At 47.7% G+C, this 21714-nt stretch overlaps 1 protein-coding gene across 1 annotated transcript; it reads left to right on the forward strand.

Annotated features, from left to right (window-relative positions):
* The first annotated feature begins 301 nt into the window (after positions 1 to 301).
* CHAF1B (chromatin assembly factor 1 subunit B) lies at positions 302 to 20029 on the forward strand. The gene is made up of 14 exons (XM_033121607.1): positions 302 to 366; positions 1197 to 1385; positions 1837 to 1969; positions 4595 to 4712; positions 5080 to 5183; positions 8557 to 8653; positions 9832 to 9916; positions 11191 to 11284; positions 12425 to 12494; positions 12585 to 12676; positions 14529 to 14679; positions 15474 to 15884; positions 17371 to 17465; positions 18057 to 20029. Exons 2-14 carry the CDS (start codon positions 1260 to 1262, stop codon positions 18146 to 18148), a joined length of 1668 nt encoding a protein of 555 aa, XP_032977498.1. The 5' UTR covers positions 302 to 366; positions 1197 to 1259; the 3' UTR covers positions 18149 to 20029.
* Positions 20030 to 21714: the final 1685 nt, after the last annotated feature.

Genomic DNA, 21714 nt, shown 5'->3' on the forward strand with positions numbered 1-21714 from the left:
AATTCCCTGAGGGTAAGTCTAAGTCAGCTTCGCGATCCATTGTGTATCCGGCGACCGCACAAGGTCCAGCATATAGCAAATGATGAGTAAATTTTGCTAAAAGACTGAATCTACAAGGAAGAAGTTATGGAACTAACGAGTGAATGAACTACCCCCATTGTTTCTCCGGTGCCTGGGTCCAGCGGGGAATTAGTGAGCCGGCAGGAACTAGCCCCAATGGAACGACTCAGCCCCGGCTGGACCAACCCAGTGTGCTAGGGCGGGCAGGCGGGGCGTCCTGAAGCCCCGCCCACTCGGGGGCGCGGCCTGCGGCGCGCGGGAAACCGCGCGCGCCAAGGCGCTGCTGAATTGGACGCGTCCCTGCAGGTATGTTTTCTGCGGATCTGGCTTGCTTGTCCCCTTGGGTCTCCGGTCCGGGCGGGGCGGGAGCGAGAGACTCTCGCCGAGGGCAGGCTGCAGGGGCCCGGGATAGCTCCAGAGCGGCGCGCGTTTAGGCGGCCAGTTCCCGCCAAGGCCCCTGCCCCGCGTGGTCTCCCAGCTAAACCCGCTCTTGGCTTCCCCGGCAGACCGCCCTGTCCCGCGAGGCCTGGGAAGGGCGGGTCCTCTGCCCTGGGAGGCCCCGACTGTGGGAAGTGGGGTTCCCCCCGCGGCCGCGGCTCCCTCCCTCTGCGGACCCTTTACCCGGCAGCCCCCACCTCCCCCTTGGCCGCCCTGTCCCTCTGGGGCCCCTCCCCCGAACAGCTCCCTCCCACGGGCGTCCGGGCTCCTGGGAAGTGTGGGTGTCCAGCGGCCCGGGTCTCCTCCTCCGGGTCGCACCCTACTACTGCGTCCCCCTCCGCACAGCCCCCTCCCCTGGAGGACCCGGCCCCTGGTTCTCCAGGCGCGCTCGCCAATCCCCACTAAGGGGGGGGGCGGTTGCGCAGCCAGCCCCAGCCCCTTTAACTTCTCTGCCTGAGGGTTCCTTTTTGCTTTTCGGTAGCAGCAGAACAGATTTAACAGGCGAGGTAGAACTCGCAAGGTGTTACGTCACAGGTCAACATTAACATCCTTTCCCAGTACAGCTTACCGTTTTAATGTTTTAGCAGGATTCCTGGTTCATAATAAATGTTGAATACACCTGGGGGATTCAAGGTGTATCAACACAGGTACACAAATCTTTGTCCTTTCCTGCTATATCCATTTCCAACGATTTTCAGCTTTCCTGTCTGGAAATAGAACGGTGTGCGAGGAATATTGTTGCCCCTTCAAGACTCAGGAGGATGAAAGTCATCACTTGTGAAATAGCCTGGCACAACAAGGAACCTGTGTACAGCCTGGACTTCCAGCATGGCGCGGCCGGGAGGATCCACAAACTGGCGTCCGCAGGGGTGGACACCACTGTTAGGGTAAATCTGGCAGAGATAGAAAGGCACAGAGAAGCACCAGTGAAGCAGCATTCTCCAATCTTTTATGTAAAACTGATGTTATGCAACTCAAACTACTTCCTCATCTAGTCCAGAGGGATAGGTTCTCCGGGTCTTGAGTGAACAATGAAAGCAAAAGAAAGCAGATTTCTTCCTTGGGTAATATTTCTTAGATTGACATAACTGGACGCCCATTATTTTAAAATCCTGAGCCAGATTCCTATTGGGGAAGAGTCTGCGCTAGAAAGAGATAGGAGGGAAGACTACAGGCAGTGGGACCATGGGTTTGTTTCAGAAAGAAGTTTCTTCATTTTATGTTGCAAAAGAAAAACTAAGTTTCCACCCTGAAAGTAAGCGTAGTACTGTTTTAGTATGCATCTTATGGTAGGTGCTCACTCTGTGTTTCTCTGAATGAATGTTTTGGTACCAACAGATCTGGAAGGTAGAAAAAGGACCAGATGGAAAGGCCATTGTTGAATTTTTGTCCAATCTTGCTCGCCATACCAAAGTTGTCAATGTCGTGCGTTTTTCTCCAAGTGGGGAAATTTTAGCATCGGGAGGAGATGGTGAGTATTGCACTTCAAAACTCTTTAGAAAACACATACCCAGGTGTCACGTGTTAAATAGTGAGATTTGAGCTTAGATGGCTTTTTTATTTTAGAGGTTGCTTGACGTTCTCAATCTATTATTGAAATAGGTTAGTGAAATAATGTTCTGGGGAGCAGGCATGGGTGGAGGACAACAAGCTTAAGCTGAGAAGACCTATTTGAAAATGGCCCCTTTCCCACTGGGCTGGTTTGCAGGCAAGTAGGAAGGTGTTTACCATTCTGTCAGAGTCCCAAGGCAACTGTTCTATCTGGGCTTGATTGTTAGTTTAGTATATGTAAGTGGTCACAGTCTCTTCCATGTTTCCGTACAATTAATTGGCTTAGGGACTATTGTCCAAATGGCCCTGTAAATTGTTTGGGAGAAGTAGATTGATTCCTACTTTCTGCTTTTACTTAAATGGCATAAAACTTGTTGAGCAAACTCAGAAAGAGTCTGGAGGCTTTGGCTACAAATAAATGATAGAGCTTTATTCAAGGGTCTTAGAGTTGGCACACTGGGAACAAAGCTAGGCAAAATCCCAGGAGTGTTCCAAAATGGAAAGAGAAGTCAAATGTACATTCTTTTTTTTTAAAATGGGTTAGGGTTTTTTTTTTTTTTAATTTTTATTGGGGAACAGTGTGTTTCTCCAGGGCCCATCAACTCCAAGTCAAGTCGTTGTCCTTCAGTCTAGTTGTGGAGGGCGCAGCTCAGCTCCAAGTCCCGGCGCCATTTTCAATCTTTAGTTGCAGGAGGCGCAGCCCACCATCCCATGCAGGAATCAAAACGGCAACCTTGTTGAGAGCTCGCGCTCTAACCAACTGAGCCACCCTGCCGCCCCAAAAGTACATTCTTGAGAATTCTCAGTCCTGCCTTCTCAGGCCTAGGATTGGTCCAGGACGGTTGTCACTCAGGTGTCTGGCAGTCTGGCTGATGGATGTCAGGTGGGCTAGAGGATGTGCACCATGAGGTTTGGTCATGCCTGGCAGTCTGGATACTGGATGTATGGTGGCCTGGATATATGAGTCCTTTAGTGGGCGATCAGAAAGTTATCTGGAGGTCTGGTGTATATTCAGATGAATATCCAGGCATTGACAGGACTGGAAAGTTAAAAAAGTTTGAGTTTCTAGGCTAGGTACAACAAGAATAGTCCTTCCTCATGCCTCAACCTTCATAACGTTAATAATTTTAACACCTTGGTTAAAGGGACTCCATTTTATATATTCTCTATCTTCACTCTTCAGACTATACAGAAAAAGTAAATCTTTTTACCATGCTTTAACAATAGAACATTCTAGAAGTCAGTACAAAATAAAACAAAAATCTCAGATTTTGTTTACAGGAGGAAAAGAGACCTGGTTATTAGATTCAGTGCCATGATGTCCTGGGAGGGGAGAGGTGGTGAGTGGGGAACACCACCTGGGGAGGCCAGTGGGCTGGCTCCGGCGAGATCAGAAAGGTCTCGCCAGCACTCGTTATACAAAGTCCTTTGGCTCAGAAACCTGCTGTTGTTAGTCAGCATGTGGAGAGCGTCCATCTGTGGGGCCAGTCTTCTCTCAGCCAAACTCCCAGGCTTCCAGTTAATTTAAAATGAGACCGCAGGTGTCCACATAGCCAACCATTTCATTCACTCTCCTCCTGCAGGCGTTCCTCAAAGGGAAGCCAGGGCACGGTCAGGTTTTGTGGTGAGTGTGGAGTCAGAACAGAACGTGGGAGTCAGAGGACTCAGACAATTGATGACATCAAGCTAAGGTATCTGATGTGTCCGTGATCTCAATAGCTGACACATCTATGGGCTCTCCATGTGCCAGGCATTGTGTTGTGAGTGCTTTATGCATATGTACTCATTTAATCCTCAAATAGCCTTCTGAGGTAGGTATCCTGTTATCCCCATTTTACAGGTGAGGAAACTGAGGCATTAAGTGACTTGCTAAAAGTACGCAGCTAGGAACGATCTGCCAACTCTTGTGTTGGTGGCTCTTTGCTGTTGTTTTTTTTTCCTATTCAGTCATTTATAGGTTATGCCTTTAGATTTGTTAATGTAGTCAGTCGCTTTGCAGTGGTGTTTTGCTGGCCTTGGGACCCTTCTGTTTCAGGTGACTTTGTATAGCTCTGATCTGGCATAAGTTTGATTTTGGAGTTTTAGTTCTATAGGCAAACCTGTTTTTCTTGTCTGCATTCTGAGAAGTCAATCCTTGTGGCCATCGTGTCTATTGAACAACATAAATATTACTTAATGCCCTAAAACTCCAGACGTGAAGGGGTGTGCTATAATAGAGCATGGCTTCTTTTTCTTTAATTGTCGTTTTAGAGCTCCCCACTTGTATCCACTCCCGCCTTTCCCTTCACTGAACACTTCTGCAGGCTACAGGGGACCAGGGAACAAAGCTGGGGCCTGGCACCCCCACCCCGCTTCCATTCCCGCCCCAGAGAAGTCACAGCTACAAATTATCAGCTACCTAGTGCCTGTCCTTGACAGGTCAGGTGGGCATCGTGAGGAGGCCCAGCTCCTCCCTGCCAGCTGGTCTGTTTGCCAGTGCCTTAGCTGTGGAGGCGATGATATGCCTTCAGAAGCACCGCTCACCTTGACTTGACTCACTCCACAGATGCTGTCATTCTGTTGTGGAAGGTGAATGATAACAAGGAGCCCGAGCAGGTTGCTTTTCAGGATGAGGATGAGGCTCAGCTGAATAAGGAGAACTGGACGGTGGTGAAAACCCTGAGGTACCCTGGGGGGGGCTGTGGGCGTGGTCCTGCCCTCAGTGCCTCTGCCTGAAACGCACTCTGACTTCCAGATCTTGCTTGAAACTTTGACTTATGCAAGAAAGAAATAAGAGAGAAGAGCTTTAAAAGAGAAAAGCATGATTAAAATGGATTTTCTTAGTTTCTGCTGTACAATTTCCCTTAGTAAAATTGAGTCTGTTTTAAAGCTACAACTATCCTTGAAGGTAGTGGAGTGTAGCTATAGCGAATACAGTTCCCAATGGAAATTTCTAATATCCCGTTCTAATGTGTGGTCCCTGAGTTTGCCTGTACATTTTTGATAGTTTTTCCTCTCCCTTCTCCCATCTTTTTCCTCTTCGGATTCTAGGGGCCACCTAGAAGATGTGTATGATATTTGCTGGGCATCTGATGGGAATTTCATGGCTTCTGCCTCCGTGGATAACACCGCCATCATATGGGATGTCAGTAAAGGTAGCTATATGTTTTTGTTACTATCAGGGGAAGGAATATTTTAAGTGTCTAAAAAGACTGCCCCCATTGTCTTTAAAGGAGTAAGAAGAGTGTCTTTAGTGAGCTAAAATAGGTGTTTGGCACGACAGGTTAGGGATTCGCCCACATGCCACGATCCAGCTCAGTTTTAGGGTCCCAGGCAGAGTGTATGAGGCTTAGCAGTGGTGTCGTGAGTGACTGGTGCCAGAGCAAGGTGGGTCCCACAGGCCTGGGGATGCGTCCCTGATGGGGGCAGGGCTGATCCCTGCCTTCGTGGAGCTTAGGATCTTGGGAAGGTCAGCAAGTCACAACTAATGGGGGCACTGAAATCTGCGTGTCAGGGTAGGTAGGATCAGCTTTCCATTTTAGACGATCAAAGAAAGCCCAGCACACCTCACAGCTTTTCGAGAACCTGCTCTCTAGCTGGGCAGACGTACACACTGAGAAATTACAGTGTAAAAAGAGCGTGAAATTCCAAAGGCCAGCGGCGTTGATGTCCAGCCCTGCAGGCCTTTTACTCACTCTGCTCTGTGCTTTCTCCCAGCCTCTTCCTCTGCTTTCCTCCGTGGTACAGGCTTCTAATTCTCCCACAAGCCAGGTGCCCTGGTAGGGTCCCTGCCGCCACCAGCGTCGTCTCGTCTTCATCCTCTCCGTAAAAGTCTGTCCTTTGAGTACCATGCCGTCCAGCTAACCCATCCTCCATCTTGCCTCATCTCCGTCACGCGCTTTCTAATTAGTCCCTGACATTCTGCAAAATGGAGGACCAGTGTCACTGTCTTCTTCTCGTCCCTAAAGCTGGCCATTGTCCTGGATAATTTCCATGTCTGTGTGGCCAGTCCACCCAGCGCCCCCCTGAAGCCAGCTGTAATGCTGGAACTTTGCCAGCGTGCTGGGCACTATTGCAGGTGCTGGAAAAATATACGAAGTGGCTACATTCTGTTAGACAAATACCCGGACTGGTATGATGTCAGGCAGGGGTGGCTGCTGTGATGGGGTGGGACAGGGGCAGGGTGATCAGGGAAGGCTGTCTGAGCACGTGGTCTTTGAACAGCGACCTGAATGAAGTCAGGGAGCAAGCCATGTGTGTCACTCTGGGGAAGAGCGTTCCAGCCCGTGGGAACAGCGAGGGCAGAGGCCCTGCATGAAGGACATGGATAGTGTACTGGAGCGGGGGGAAGGGAGAAGCGGAGGATGGGGGTGGGCGGGCCAGGACACGGGGTTGTAGACCATGGAGAGGGTTTCACATTGTGTCCCAAGTGTAACGTGCTGCTGAAGGGTTTTGAGCAAGAGAGTAGCTGGATTATATTTCTGTTTTAGAAAAGATGTCTGTGGGTGGCACGTGGTAAATTGATCCTAGGAGAACACAAGCGATAGCGAGGGAACCTGTTAGTGGTTTAGCATCTGAGGAGTAATGCAGGGGAGAGCTGGTAATGGCTTGGGCTAGGGTGCTGGTGATGGAACGGGTGAGAAAGGAAAGGGTTTGGTTGGGATATAATTTGAAGAAAGGGCTGACAGGATTTGATGCATTGGCTGTAACTCCAAGGTTTTTGACAGCCAGGTGGATATTGGTGCCATTTCCTGAGATGGGAACTGGGAGTGGAAATCAGGTCACGTCCTAGACCTCTGCCTTTTTTTTGTTTGTTTTTCTTTTTTCTTTTTTTCTTTTTCTTTGTTTTTCTTTTATTATGTGTAACATAGGCAAAATTATTTAAAGTCAATAAATTTTTATTTAAGGAATTCCACATGTTGTGATTCCTTGTATTAACGATCACCTTAGTTCCTCCAAAGTTTGAGTCAAAAACTTCAAGAGAGCACTTTTCAAAAGAACATGTGCTTCATCCACAGTTGTCATGTCGTGTCAGTCCACAGTTCTGGGCTTCTTAGAAGAACTCTGTCATTTTAACTGCTCTATCAGTGACGTCTTAAGCCAAGTGTCCCCCTCTCCCATCAGAACCATCTCCGTTAGTTTGCTTACACCTTTACGTTTTCTTTTTCTTCCTAGAGCCTTTGGGTCCCCCGAGCCCTGTGTTTCCTGGTCTGTGAGCCCCTTCTGGCCTCTGCTATTTTCTCTATCCAGCTTGCTCCCCAAAATGATCGTTTATGAACATCTTCCATCCCCTCGGGCCCTTTTCGTCTATCTTACCCACCAAGACAACCCCCAACCCAGGATCGCTGTTCAGTTCCCTTTAGTTTCCTAGTCAGGCTGAGCACAGCTGGTTAAAAACCTGCCACCCGGCAGGCTGGGCCACTACAGTCCACCCTCACCAACCTCAGGTGGGGTCTCAGGGTCCCCACCCCCTTTCACTTGGGAAGTCAGATCCCTCTCCTCTTCTCCCCGGCAGCTCCCCCAAACCACTACAGGTTACCGTCAGCCCTCTTCACCCCCAGCCACCTTCATCTCAGCAGACTCCCTGAAAAGCGTTTCAAGAAGGAAAAGAGGCAGGCAAGTTTGCCCCAAACCTATGTACCACGTAGCAGTTTTAGCAGGCGTGGGAGGGGAAGCCAGTGCAGAGAGCTGAGTGAATGGGAGGGGAGAACGGTGGGAGAGAGTGAGGGCTGAGCACTCTTGAGAAAAGAGGTTCTTTTTGTTCCTTTCTAGAATGGCCAAAGCTTCATAACTCCCTCCTCTTTTTATTCAGGTCATGTTTCTGTGCTCCTGGTTTTTTCTTCTGTTTCCCCCAAGTCCCTTGTCCATCCACCCCTATTAGCGCCATTCTGGTTCCGGCCCTCATCTCTCACCCGGCTACTCCCACCTCCTAACTAGTAACACTTCCTGTGCTCTTTCCAAACACCTAGGTTTCATCCTTATAATCAGATCACTTCCTCTCAGCGTCCCTCTTAGCCACACTGAACACCCAGCGCCTTTTCTTTGTCCGCAGGGTTCCTGCCGCATACCTCCGTTCCTCCTCGCCTTGCCGTGTTGGCTCTCACCTTACGCACTAGCAGTTCTCAGTTACTTCATTGCGCCACGTGCCTCAGCTGGCTTTTCCCCCATGGGCTGGCTTAGAATACCTCCTTTCCCCCTTCACTGGCCTTCATCCTGCCTGACCTGGAGAACTGGGCCCCCCTTGTCCCCTTGACCCTCACCTGCTGCTTTGTTAGCCTCCCCTCTATTGTAAGTACACTGGATCAGGCTGCAGTGTGCTTGCCTGTCGGTGGGCCTGTCTCCACCATTAAGATGTGAGTGCCTTGGCAGTGAGGGTGTGTGAAGTCATCTTGGTGTCCCCAGAGCCTGACACAGTCCCAGTTACTGCCAGCCAAATGACGGAATGCTACAAAGGCAGTAATACTTAAATTGTACTTCGTTCGTGCTTGGGTAGGTTTTGGTAATGCTGCTGTGTGCTTTTTCCTCTAGGACAAAAGATCTCAATTTTTAATGAACATAAAAGTTACGTACAAGGAGTGGCCTGGGATCCTTTGGGTCTGTATGTTGCTACCTTGAGCTGTGACAGGTGCGTTAGTATTGGGCACGTTGTCTTTATGTCTATTTACTTGAAATTTTCTGCAGAAGTATTTTATCACAACTTAACCACGATAAACCATGTCTTGCTTTGATTCTTTTGTTCTTGGTTTGATATAAAGCCTTTTGTTTTACTGTTATTCTTACAACATAAGAAAAATAAAAAACTCAACAGGGTAAGTGCCTTACATGAAATTAGTACTTAGTAAATCTTTATTGAATGGGTGAGTGAATGCAGAAAGAGCTTTGACTTGAATTTAAATTTCATGGGCAACTTTTAAAGAAAAGTCTTGTGTGAATACGACGTAAGCAATCGAGGCACCTAGTGGTAGGGTTGGACTATTTATTTCATTTTTTTATTACAGTTTACTAATACAGCGATTTTTTAATGCCTTCATTTAAATTAATGTAAAATCTTTTGTCCCTTTTGAAAGGAGGACTTACCTGATATGTGTACTGACTGGTATTATTGCATTAAATTGTGTTCTTGGAACAAAGAATTAAAAACGTATATCAGAGGTGCCTGGTGTGTTACTCATCAGTCAGAATAGACATTTTGAATATTTATCTAACTACTTTTAATTGCAGCAAGTTTAATTTCAGATGGCCCTGGAATGAAAGCAAGATGGAAGAGTTAGTGCGCATTTTTCATAAGCTCTTTTGTTACATTTCAAATGTGATTTCTGAAATATGTGTTTTATTCAGGCCATCAAGAGTGAAAGAGTCTGATTAGCTAGTGGGACTGATGTGAGTTACCAGCAGCCAAAGTTACCTGCTGGTATTTTCCTTACTCTTGCAAGTCCCTGAGGATGAGACTGTTCAACACAAAATAAAAAATAAACTTCACCACAGTCACACAAATTGCCTCTGGGCCAGACGTCCATGACCTGAAAAATAAGGCCTGGCCTGAAGTACTTATTACTTGAGAAGTTGAAACATTCGTAAAAAAGTGAAATGATGACCTCTTTCTCCACTTCATTAGTGGTACCTTTTTCATTGTTAATACTCGCTTCTGTCATCATTACTCAGTTAAATGGGAAAGTCATTGGAAAATGATTTCACAGGCCGAAAATCGTTTAAGCGATCTTCAGTTTTGTTAGTAGATTGTGTTTATGGGGAGCATAATTCATTTACTAGAAGAGATAAATCTGACTTTTCTTATTTATTTAGGATCCTGAGGGTATACAGCATCCAGAAGAAACGTGTGGCTTTTAATGTTTCAAAAATGTTGTCTGGAGTAGGGGCTGAAGGAGAGGTATGAAATATTTTGGCATCCCATTGTAGTGGTACTTTACCTGAGACTTTGGAAGCCGTGGGCTCCTCTGTGTCTTGCAGCTAAATCACTGTCTCAAGGACCCGACACCTGAACCACAGTGAGATTTCCTTTCTGACAGTCAGGGCTCAGTTAGCATGGTGGCCTGGTCTTTCTGGAAATGGGGACATGGGGGGGCCCGGGGAGAGCTGATGATGGAGGATAGTGGTTTCCAACTCTGGCTGCACTGTGGAGTGACGTGGGAAGCATTAAAAACTGTGGGGCCCAGGCCCCACCCCTGAGGTATGATTTGTGTGGCTTGAGGTAGGCAGGGCCTCCGGGATTCCAAGGTGTAGTGAGGGTTGAGCACAGCCGAGCTAGGAGGGTGCCAGCACTAGGCACAGGAAGGCAGGTGTGTGGGTCATCCAGCAGCAGGCAGTACACCGTCTTGGCAGGTAGATGGAGAACTCCCGTAGCAGACAGCAGGGACCCAGCCGATGGGCTGGTGTTCAGGAATAGGAAGGATTTTGATCTTAGCAAGAACTGGTGAATGAAAATAGGACCTGGTCATGGAGGAATCAAAACTACTGAGGCAGGCAGTTAGGCAAAAGGGAGCAATTCGGTTACTGGAAGAAAAAGGGATGTGCCAATCCAGCCCAAGGCGGCAGGTGAAGGCCGTGTGGGTGTGAGTGGGCCGACCCTGTGATGTCATACACTTTGTAATGCGAGCAATAATGCTTCCTTGGATTCTTGAGAATTCAAGTCTTCATGTTCGTAAAGTGTTGGTAAATGGTAGCAGAAGCTTTCACACGGATGTTCAAGACATGTTGTTTGAAAAGATAATATGGTTAACAGTTTAGTAATCAACTCTGTATTTTTAAAGTATTCCTTCAGTTGGAAATTCTACATGGATACACACAGATCACAAGCCAAGGACGCCTGGTCGTCTTCCTGCTTTCTCCCAGTCTCATCCCCCCACAAATCATTGTTGACAGTGTGGTGTGAGTTCTTCCAGAGGTTTTTTAAAACTGATCGTAGAACCACGCAAACACATATAGACACGTACACATACACACACAGCTTTCCTTAACAAAGAGGTGATCAGTTCATGAGTGATTACTCTTGCAGGCCTGCATGATTATTTGGTTTCTAATGTCTTTTAGTTTCATTATTATGTCAGTAATAAGTGGTAACACATAAAGAAAAATATCTAAGAATTGGTAAGCCTTGATTGTGAATGGAAAGATTTGGAATAATGTTTGAACTTTGTGCCACAGGCAAGAAGTTACCGGATGTTTCACGATGACAGCATGAAGTCGTTCTTTCGCAGACTCAGCTTCACTCCTGACGGATCTTTGCTCCTCACACCAGGTGAGTTTCACAAAGCCAGGGCCTTATCAGGACTCTGGTCGGAGGGTTGTAACCTCTGTATTACCTCCAGAGTGAGTGCCAGCATCAGATATAATGTGTGGATGTAGGACAAAGGCAAAAATAAGAATAAAAATAAAATGTAAGAGGAGGAGAACTGAGGATGGGAGAGGAAAAGAAAAAAAAAATGCATCAATGCTATCCAAGTTAACTTTTGTGAGCAGTTGGCTAAGAAAAGCAAAATAAAGAAAAGTCTAAATAATACTCCATTTTGTAAAAGAAACTGAAAAAACCCACCGTATGCCTATATATGCAGTTCAGTTATAACTGGTTGTAATGATTCTGTGAGCAGGGAGGACATATAAAAATGACATAGAGGTATGTCAGCGTGAATACCTGGGGGAGAAGGGTGGGGTGAGATGGGGACTGAGGAGGACTGCTGATACTGTCTCCTGCCCTTCCCAGTAGATACCAAATGGTCACGTGTAAGATTACATATGTGCATATGTAGCAAGAAATTTCCACTTAGGACGGGGAGATGTTCCCAAGAGCAACTGGGTTTGACGGTCCTCTGGCAGGGTCTGACCTGGTTTTAAGTACGTGCTGGGGTGAGTGGAGATGAGCTCTCAAGCGTGGGCGGCTCCCCAGGGCAAAGTCAGCTTCTGCAGGGGCTGGAGATTTCAGCAGAGAGCTAGGACTCCTGGCGGCCTCCTGGCTCCATCAGGCAGATGGGAAAAGGCCCGAGTCTCGGCCTTTGGCTGACAACTGAGGTCAGAATCCAGGGGAGAGATCTGGGGATGTAGTCCCAGCGCTTCAGCTGGATTCTCAGGCCAAGGTCTTCTGTAGCAGGGGCTCCCACTTGAAGTTCTTCTTGCCCAGATCCGGAAGTGGTTCCGGGGGCAGCCGAGCCCCTCAGGTGAGATGACACTCAGGTGAGAGGACAGGTGGGCAGAACCAGAGTAAGGGCTGAGCACAGACTGTGCTTGTATTTGTCCTTAGTCACAAAAACATTGTCCAGGGGATACACATCTTTTGGGGAAATTATTTTACAAGCCAGATTGGATTCTCTTGAGTTTTTGCTGGTGAACAGTTTAATAAAACATTGCCTTTCCTTCCTCTCCCTCCCTTTCCCTGCTTCCCCAGCCGGATGCGTGGAATCTGGTGAAAACGTAACGAACACAACTTATATTTTCTCCAGGAAAAACCTTAAAAGGTATGGAATTGAAGAACTATTTGAAACGTTTACCCTTTTTTCTTTTGTTAAGTAACGGCGCCTTTTTCTAAAATTATGATTCATGTTCAGGCCTATTGCTCACCTTCCGTATCCTGGAAAAGCGACCCTTGCTGTCCGCTGCTGTCCGGTCTACTTTGAGTTGAGGCCGGTGATGGAAACAGGTACGTCGCGTCCGCGGAGGTTATGTTATATTTTCTGAGTCAGGTTACCAGGGTAGGGCGGTGACTTGTACTTTATCTGGTGGGGAAAGATGAGTATGTGGGTTTGGTCCAGTTTAGTTACTCTTAAGAGCTGGAGCAAAGACTAGTGCTACCAAAATATGTCAAGTTGTTTGCATGGTCCGGAACTCACTTTCTTTGTTTAAAGCAACTTTAACGGAATAAAGCAGGTTGAATGTCATTCATTATTGATTTTTTTATGCAGTAAAATTATGTGTGAGTTGGATTTTTCTTTGTTTTTTAACTTTTCTCCAAATTTGGCGGATTTCGGCCATTATTTCTTCTCAAGTGTTTCTTTGTCATGTCTTCTCTTCTTCATTGACTCCAACTACACATGTGTTAGGCCCTTTGAAGTTATCCCACGGCTTACTGATGCCCTGATTACTTGTTTTTTTTCCGCTCAGTGTTTCATTTTGGATAGTCCTATAGCTTGTGTTGTGAGTTCACTATCTGTAATCTGCCCTTGGTGCCATCCAGTGTATTTTCCACCTGTGACACCGTAGTTTTCATCTCAAGAAGTTCTATTTGGGTCTCTCTTATATATTCCATATCTCTACTCAGCATGCTCCATCTTTCCTCTTGCTTCTTAAACACGTGGAATACAGTTTTTATCATAATTCATGTCTTCACGTACAAAAGATTGGTTTTTATTATTTTTTTTCTCATTGTGGGTCATATTTTGCTGCTGCTCTGCGTGCCCTGAAATTTTTTATTAGGTGCCAGACATTGTGAATTTTACCTTAGTGGTTTGCTGGGTATACTTTTTACTTTTACAAATATTTTTGAGCTTTATTCTGGGACGCAGTTAAGTTACCAGGAAATGTTCTGCTTCCTACGGGTCCTGTTGTTTGTTAAGCTTTGTTAGGCGGATCACAGGGTCGAGGGTGAATTTCCCCACTCCTGAGGCTCAGCCCTCAGTATAAGCGATGCCCGTGAAATCGGAGCTTTCCCACTCTGGTCGGTGTGAGCTTCGGGGATTGCCTTCTTTCCCGACGTTCTGGTTCAGACCTGGGTCGTTTCCTCGTGCATTCTCTGAGTGGTCAGTGCTCAGCGGAAGATGAGACGGCCCCTGCAGGCCTGTGCGGCTCTCCCTCCCGTCTCTGCTCCTCCATCCTGTGAGCCCCGGTGACCTTGGCCAACCAGGACTCCCAGCTCGGTCTTGTCAGCGCAGGGCGTCTGCTGGGCACTGCCTGGGCTCCCCCACTTCTGCTGGGCCCGGAAACTCCAGGCAGTGAGCTGAGGCTACGAGCGCTTAAGCTCACTTGCTTCCTGTCTCTCAGGGATCATTGACTGATACCAACCAGCTCAGTGTTTTAAAAAATCGGAGGACAAATTGGGCCTGCGTTACTTCGTGGCTGGAAGCAGACATTGTTTTTAACTTTCTAATCCTTTGTGTGAATGAATATAATTAACTCGAAAGAGCATCAAAACATCTCTTTATAAAAGGTTTCTATGGGACCCTTATTTTTCCTTATAAGAAAGTGACCTCTCAGATGGACTTGCCTTGTTGACACCCCGTTTTCTCTTGGTTTTGGACATCGGGTGCCCATGATTCTTGGGTCATTACACAGCGTCCTCATTGGTTCATCCATGGTTCTCCTTTATTCATACATTTATATGTAAAATAATACAAAGAACTGAATTCTTTTATGAAGCAGACAGCAAACTAGTCTTTCGTAAAATGGTGTCATGTTTGTCCTCTGGGAGAGGGCTTTGGGCGGGGGAATTTGTTGTTTCCTTGGGGAACGAACGTGGCTTTTGCTTGTGTTCCTGTCCCGGTTGCCCGCCCCCGCAGACGGACCGTCCGGAGAGCTGGTGCACCTGCCCTACCGCCTGGTGTTTGCTGTGGCTTCTGAGGACTCGGTGCTCTTTTACGACACCCAGCAGCTCTTCCCTTTTGGTTACGTGTCTAACATCCATTACCACACCCTGAGTGACATTTCCTGGTGAGTGGCAGGTGGTGAGGGAAGGCGGATGGAGGAGATACAGTGCACGTTACCTCGGAGCGGACCCTTGGGTCTGAGAGCGTTTCATTACTACAGAGGACTTTTTTGGCCCTTATTTACATTTTGTTTTTAAAGGAATCAATATTAAAAGGAAAGCCATTTTTAATTTGCTACAATACCGCTTCCTGTTGTAACATCAGTGGGTATTGGTGTCATTCAGATTGCCCCGTGGGTTAATGTAATTCTCATAAACTCAGGGGAGGCCCTGGTCGTTTGGGGCTTAGCAGGCTGCCCTCGGGAGCCCATAGCTGGGAGCCCCTGCTGCCCAGAACCGTGCCTGTTCCGAGGTGTCGCTCCGCTTTCCACGTGAGAGCCTCAGCACCCGGTTCCCTGATCCAGCCTCCCCTGCCCCCTCAGGCCCAGCTCGAGCTTCGGACAACAACTGGCCATGCAGCATCCATTTCTTACTCTTTATAAGTCTTTTTCCTTCTTTTAATTTTCTTTTTTTATCTTGGAATACAAAGATCATCTCACCTTTATTTAGGTGCATTTGATGACGGTGCCAAAAAATTATAGCGCCTTAGAAAATCATGACAGGGTTGGGGAAGGAGACGGTGTGAAGAAGGAGACCACACAGACCCTTTCTTAGTCATGTTTTTTCCCTGACTTTTGCCTTCAAACAAAGCTTGTGACTTTGCTTGAACTTCCCTTTTTAAACTAGTAATGAGAGCGTGAAGAGTGGCCCATAGACTTTGGTGAAGTTTCTAACTTTCTCTCCTGTTTTGGGAACAAAGGTCCAGCGATGGGGCCTTCCTGGCCATTTCTTCCACGGATGGCTATTGTTCATTCGTGACATTTGAGAAGGATGAACTTGGAATACCTTTGAAAGAGAAGCCAGATTTGAGTGAGAGAACTCCTGATACAGCAAAAAAAACTAAAAGTCAGCCACACCAAGCGTGTCTGCCAGGACCCAGACTGGCAGAGGGAATGCCCAGCAGTCCGTGTACAATCCCCACTCAGGCGAAACCGTCTCCAGCCCCCACAGCGGCCAAGGACACGGCCTCAATGGCTGCTGCTGCCAGAAGCTCGGCACCTGGCCCTTCAGAAGAGAAGACCTTGCAGCCTGGCAGTCAACACCTGAAAGCCCACCCATCCCGGAGGGTCACGCTGAACACACTGCAGTCCTGGAGCAAGACGACACCCCGGTAAGAACCTCTGATGGAAGAAGAAATTGGCTTTGCAATTGAAAAACAAAATACCAACTGAAAGGCCCCACCCTTTAGCAGGTGAAATTCCACACGGCACGTACTTCACTCCTGCCAGAGAGGTTTCCTGGCCTCATATCTGAGAGTGCCACTTCCTTGCTTAGAGACCGCCACGCGGCTCCTCGTTTCCTTCCTGTCTGGTGAGGGCCAGACTTGTGTGCACGGCATGTGGACGGATGTGGTCTCCCCACCGTCCAGGACTGTCGGCACTCGCCCTGTGCCTTCATGTGCCCCCCGACTGAAAGTCGGGGTCTCAGAGCACACCCTGCCCTTGGAGGCCTCTGCCTTTACCTTCCTCGGGAAGCCCTGGACATCTCCTCCCCTTGGTGACACTAGAGTCCTGAAAGACTCATTTGGATGTCCCATCAGCCCTTTTCTCTGTCACAACACGTCATGTTCAATTGCAGGGTTTCACCTATGCTTCTGTTTCCCCTGTTAAGAGTCTAAGCCCTTTCAGGCAGGAAACGTGTCCCCTTCTTCACCATGTTCTCTTGGGATAAAAAGGTCATCTCACCTTTATTTAGGTAACGGGCACTTTACAGTAGGCAGGAAATCCAAGGAACGCTGTGAGGCGGTGTTTGCCGTGTTTAGCAGACTGGCCCCCGGTGAACAGTCCGTCTGGTCTGATGACAAATAGTCTCCAGGTGACAGTCAGATGTTTGCTCCCTGCTCACATCGGTCTGGCTGTGAGGGCAGTTACCTCTTGCCCTGTGTGCTGCCTTCACCAATCTCCTGCCTCCTGACCTTCCAGAAACTGCACTGGGAGGTGTCCAGGGCCGGGGGCCTCCAGCGAGAAGGGGTGGCAGTGACAAAGATGACAGAAGCTTTGTGTCTTAACTCTGCTGTGTTCACATGACTTCACTGCAGATCCATGTATAGGTTAGGGGGAGTCTTGGCTCTTTTTGAATCTGATTTCTTTCTGTCAACATTTTTTTCCCCTCTATTTGTTTTTAAGTGGGGGAAGGGAATAGGAAGGTGTTCTTTGAAATGTTTTTGGTATTAAAGTTTTTCCCCCTCTAAATTTCTTGCAAGCTTCTTGCAGTTGTAATTTTTAAAAAACATAACAGTTGTTGAAAATTAAGACTGGATTTTAAAAAAGAATTATCTATGTTTTGGAGCTTTCCACATATGCATCGTCCAGGAGGGCGTTCAGCATACCACTGATAAGTAACAGAGCACAGGCTTTGAAAATTTTAGATGACTGCTTAAGGTTTAAGTTGACTGTTGTAAATATGATGGTTTAACTTAGTGCGTGAACATAACCCTTAGTTACTAAATAAGTGGGCACATCAACATATGCCTTGTACCCTGTGATCAGCTGCAAATTTTAAATGTTTCCTTTTGGGTAGTTGTGAACTTTGGTATCATACACAAACGATTCCTATGACACTAATTCACCATGTACCCCTTTACTTTATTGATCAAGGAGAATAAGCTTAATACCCTTAAAGACAGGCGCTCCACTGAATTCTGTACCAACCAGTGTGATTTCCACTCCTTCCACAGAAGAAATTCAGTCAGGTAAGTGACACTGTTACTGGTTTAATATAGTTAAAGACGTTACCTTCTCTTTTGTTCATTTGGAAATTACCACCCTCAAATTTTGAGTCAGTTCTGAGAAAGCAAGGAAGCGTCTCACCAGACTCATCATCTAAGCTCACTGGCTGCCTGTTTCTTCTCAGTAGGGAGCCCACCTTCCAGTGAAAGCACTGGGGCTGGTGGTGAGGCCGGTGGTGCAGCCGGTGGTGCAGCCGGTCGTACGTGCAGGAGATGGTGTCCGTCAGGCTCTTCAACCTTGGCACTGCGGACGTTCTGGGCCGCATCATTCTTTGTTGTGGGGGCCGTCCTGTGATTGTAGGATGTTTTGATGTTGGTACCCACGCCTCCCACTCGTGACATTCTAAAATGTCACCAGACATTACCCACTGTCCCTTGGGAGGCAAAATTGCCCCTGGTGTGACCCACTGGTATGGATCCTTCCACTTATGCATATAGGACTTTGCCAGGCACTTTAGTTCCTTGTTTGGGCACAACATTTATTTTGTAAATGTCAGCTCTTAACTAAAAGAAGTGTTCAGTGTCTCCCCAACCTTGTGTTTGTTAACGTTTCAGAGACGCCTGGAGACCCTCAGGGCAATCCTCCGGAGCTAAAGCGAAGCAGACTCGGTGAAAACGAAGGGAGTGCCCCAGGTCTGGACCCTTGATGAAACCTGTCTTGTGCTTGAAGGCTGCCGGGTCTGGGGACCCCACGTGCACAGGGAAGGGGCTGCCTAAGCAAAAGACCCCTGAGACCAGAGGCATCAGACGGAGCCTGATGGACACTAGTAAATTGAGTTCTATAATAATACACGGACCGGTTTTCCTCCAGAAATATGTTTCCTCGGTGGTCAATATATAATGTACCTCGGAGATATGAACATTGCAATAGACCATATCCTCTTGTTGATGAGTTTCTGAAACTGGAGCCTGGTGTGGAAATCAGTCAGTCCTCCCTTGACAGACTTCTGTGAAATGACAGACCCTTCGTGGGTGGACTCCTAAAGCTGGAATTGGAAAGTAATTTGTGAAGGTTTCTTCTGCCAAATTTTAGAATGTTTGAATGGTTACTAGGTTTAGCTTCTAAATAGTTGATTAGTTTTGGGAATATTGTTAAATTTGCTTTCTGATTTTAAAAGTAATAATGCTCATTCTAGAAAGTTAGGAAACTAGAGTAAAGTAGAAAAAGCGGGTTGGAGGTGGAGATCCCCATCTTCCCGCCCGCAGACGGAACCCTTGTTACTGTTTTGGCATATTTCAATTTGCATTTTTATTCTGTTTTTTTTTTTTTCTTTTTAGGGAGAGTTGAGATTTTTGTTCAGATACAGTTTGGTATCTAAGTAGGTTAGCTGTTTAGATTTTTCAAAGCAAAAACATCAACTTCACTCAGCAGTTTATGCCTCTGCCTTTGCTTTCTCCGTCCCTCAGAGGATGACATTCTCAGTTTCTGCTAGGAAGAGACTACAGTGCGGTTGTTGCTCCAGGAGACAGTGATTCCTGGAGTCTTCTCTTAGCTCAGGAGGCGCTGGGTGAGGGGCTCGTGTGGCCACTGGGTGGAACCCCAACTTAGAAGCTGGCACTGCCGCTTCACACGGAGAAGAGGTGTTACAGCTGAATGCCCTGGTGCTTGAGGTGTATCACTGACGTAATGAACACGAAGTCATTATAAATGTGGGTGCTGCACTCAGGGCTTCCCTATCCACACACATCACCCGAGGGCTTCCACATCTGGCAGCGGTCAATCACCGTGTGACAGTCCAGGGCCCCGCCCACCAAGCCTGACAGGAAGGCTGACCAGGAATGGGAGGATAGACTCTTTAGCTCACAGCAGCAGGGACAAAGAAAAGAACTTGAAAAGTGCATCAGTTTGTTGCTTAATTCATCATCTGGTTAACCAGGAAAAGGATTTGCCTCCCTTTTAGATGGGAAAGTGGGAAACTAGGGATGATTGAGTGCAGAGAACAGGAAGATGAATGACGCAGACTTGTAGCAAGACACACGTGAGCTGCATTCAGTGTGAGACATTTCAAAGTGTCAGGCACCATCTGCTCAGGGCGTCCCAGCCTTAGCCGCACATTTAAATCACTCAAACAACTGACAAAAATATTGATACCTGGATCTCCCTGCCAGGGGGTCTGGCCTAATTGGCTTGGGCCGTGGTCTGAGCATCAGGATTCTTTCAAGCCTCCTTGAATAATTCTGACGCGCGGCCATGATTGGGAAATGAGAAGAGAAAAACCTTTCGCTGGACACTGTCTCTTTTGATAAATGCATGTCCACTGGATGCTTTTTCTTACTTATGCTCTGGTTCACTGCTGACTGACAAAAGCTTTACCAGGGCCGCCAAACTTAGGAGACTTAGGCTATCACCTAATTTAGGAGACTTAGGCCAAACTTAGGCAATGCCATCAGCTCTTCAGAGAAAAAAGATTGTCTTAAACGTCCTGTGGCTGGAGTAAGCTGTATGTTGTAGTCGTTGACCCTTGAGCAAACCGGGGTGATCATGGTGGGTCCTCTGTTCTTGGCGAGCGGGCTTGCTTGCCCGGCCACACCCATGGAGAAGCCCTATTTGGGTCTACATGTCTGTCCCTTGTGCAGTAGTAATGGGGTGGGGGGCACAGGCACCCCTTCAGCCTGAGGTGTGTGTTTATAGGCGTGACTAACTAGCTGCCTGTTCGTGAGCTGTCACCTTGAATGTACATTATAGAATCGTAGTAAAAGGTCAGGCGGTGTTACCTCAGGGTCCTGATCCACAAGGGCTTCCACCTGGGTGTTTACTGGGTGACCCTTTGCAAAGGAGCGCTCCCTGGAGGTCAGTCGGGCTGTATTCCTCCTAACGATGGCTGCTGTGTGAGAACTTTCTCAGCATTCTGGATCTGTAGTTGGATGGGGTTTTTTGTTTGTTTTTGGTGCAGTTTTGCCAGGTTATCTCTGGCAACTCTGCTGTCAGGGATCCCTGCTGCTAGGTAGCTAGAGGCAGGTGAGGCTTGGACAGATTGCTGGGAGAACTTGAACTGTGTTCCCCCTAATCGGGGAATGTGACGATGGGGCCCAGGGCCCTCCCCTCCCCTGTGTGTCTGAGGGAGGAAAGCTGGCCGGGCTGCCCGGGCAGCAGAGAGGAGAGGGGGCAGGAGAGTGAAGCCACCAGTTACGCCGGGGCCCACTGTGGGCAGGGATGTGTGGTGCGTTCTCAGGGCCCACAGTGGGTGACAGGCCCAGGCCATCATGAGGGGCCTTGTCAAGCAGGAAGAAGTCAGAAAGGTGTGCCATGGGCAGGAGCGTCCGTCAAACCCAGTCCTCCCTGGGCTCCCTGTGCCCCACTGCAGCCACTTCTGTTGTCCGTCCTAAAAGCGCATCTGCATTTTAACGGTGCTGTGTGGACCCTTACCAAATTAGTTGTCAGTGTCCATTTAAACAACAAAGGACCTTAGTCCTTGGCTCTGGAAACTTCCAAGTGGGGAGAAGGTGGTGACGGAGGATGATGGTCTGCCCCCTTCCCCACCTGGAGTCCCCAGTATCCTGCAGCTTCCCTTCTGTGTTATTTTGCTGTATTTCAGTCTGTTGCCGCTTACCTGGGACGTGTGTGTGTCTCTTACAGACAAATTACTTCATCTGAGGAAGTTTCTTTATAGCTCTAAAAACTTGGACTTTGCCTACTTTGATATGGGAGAGGGGAAGAGAACAGATAGGACGATAGAAATGAGAAATGGGATTAATTTAAACCAGGTGTCACTTCCCTCCCCTCCTACCGTGTTTCCCCGAAAATAAGACCTATCCGGACCATCAGCTTTAATGCGTCTTTTGGAGCAAAAATTAATATCAGACCCGGTATTCCATTCCATTCCATTCCATTCCATTCCATTCCATTCCATTCCATTCCATTCCATTCCATTCCATTCCAGGTCTTATTTATATTATATGAGACCCGGTCTTAAAGTAAAATAAGACCGGGTGTTATATTAATTTTTACTCCAAAAGACGCATTAGAGCTGATGGTCCGTCTATGTCCTATTTTCAGGGAAACACGGTATACTGAAGTGGCAGGCAGCTGTGTTCACACACGTACTCTCGTGGCCACTGGAGGTCACTGTCCCCACTGGATTGCCCGGTAGTAGGGCTGCCTGGGCTTGAAGGCTCCCCAGGCCACTCCACCCCGCCTCCTCAGAGTGGCCTTGGATGTGCTTTGGCCCCTGGCGGGCAGACCTAGAGGGGAGCATTGTTTATGAAGTGGGGG

The sequence above is a fragment of the Rhinolophus ferrumequinum genome, chromosome 2 (genome assembly GCF_004115265.2).
Source record: "Rhinolophus ferrumequinum isolate MPI-CBG mRhiFer1 chromosome 2, mRhiFer1_v1.p, whole genome shotgun sequence".
Lineage (NCBI taxonomy): Eukaryota > Metazoa > Chordata > Mammalia > Chiroptera > Rhinolophidae > Rhinolophus > Rhinolophus ferrumequinum.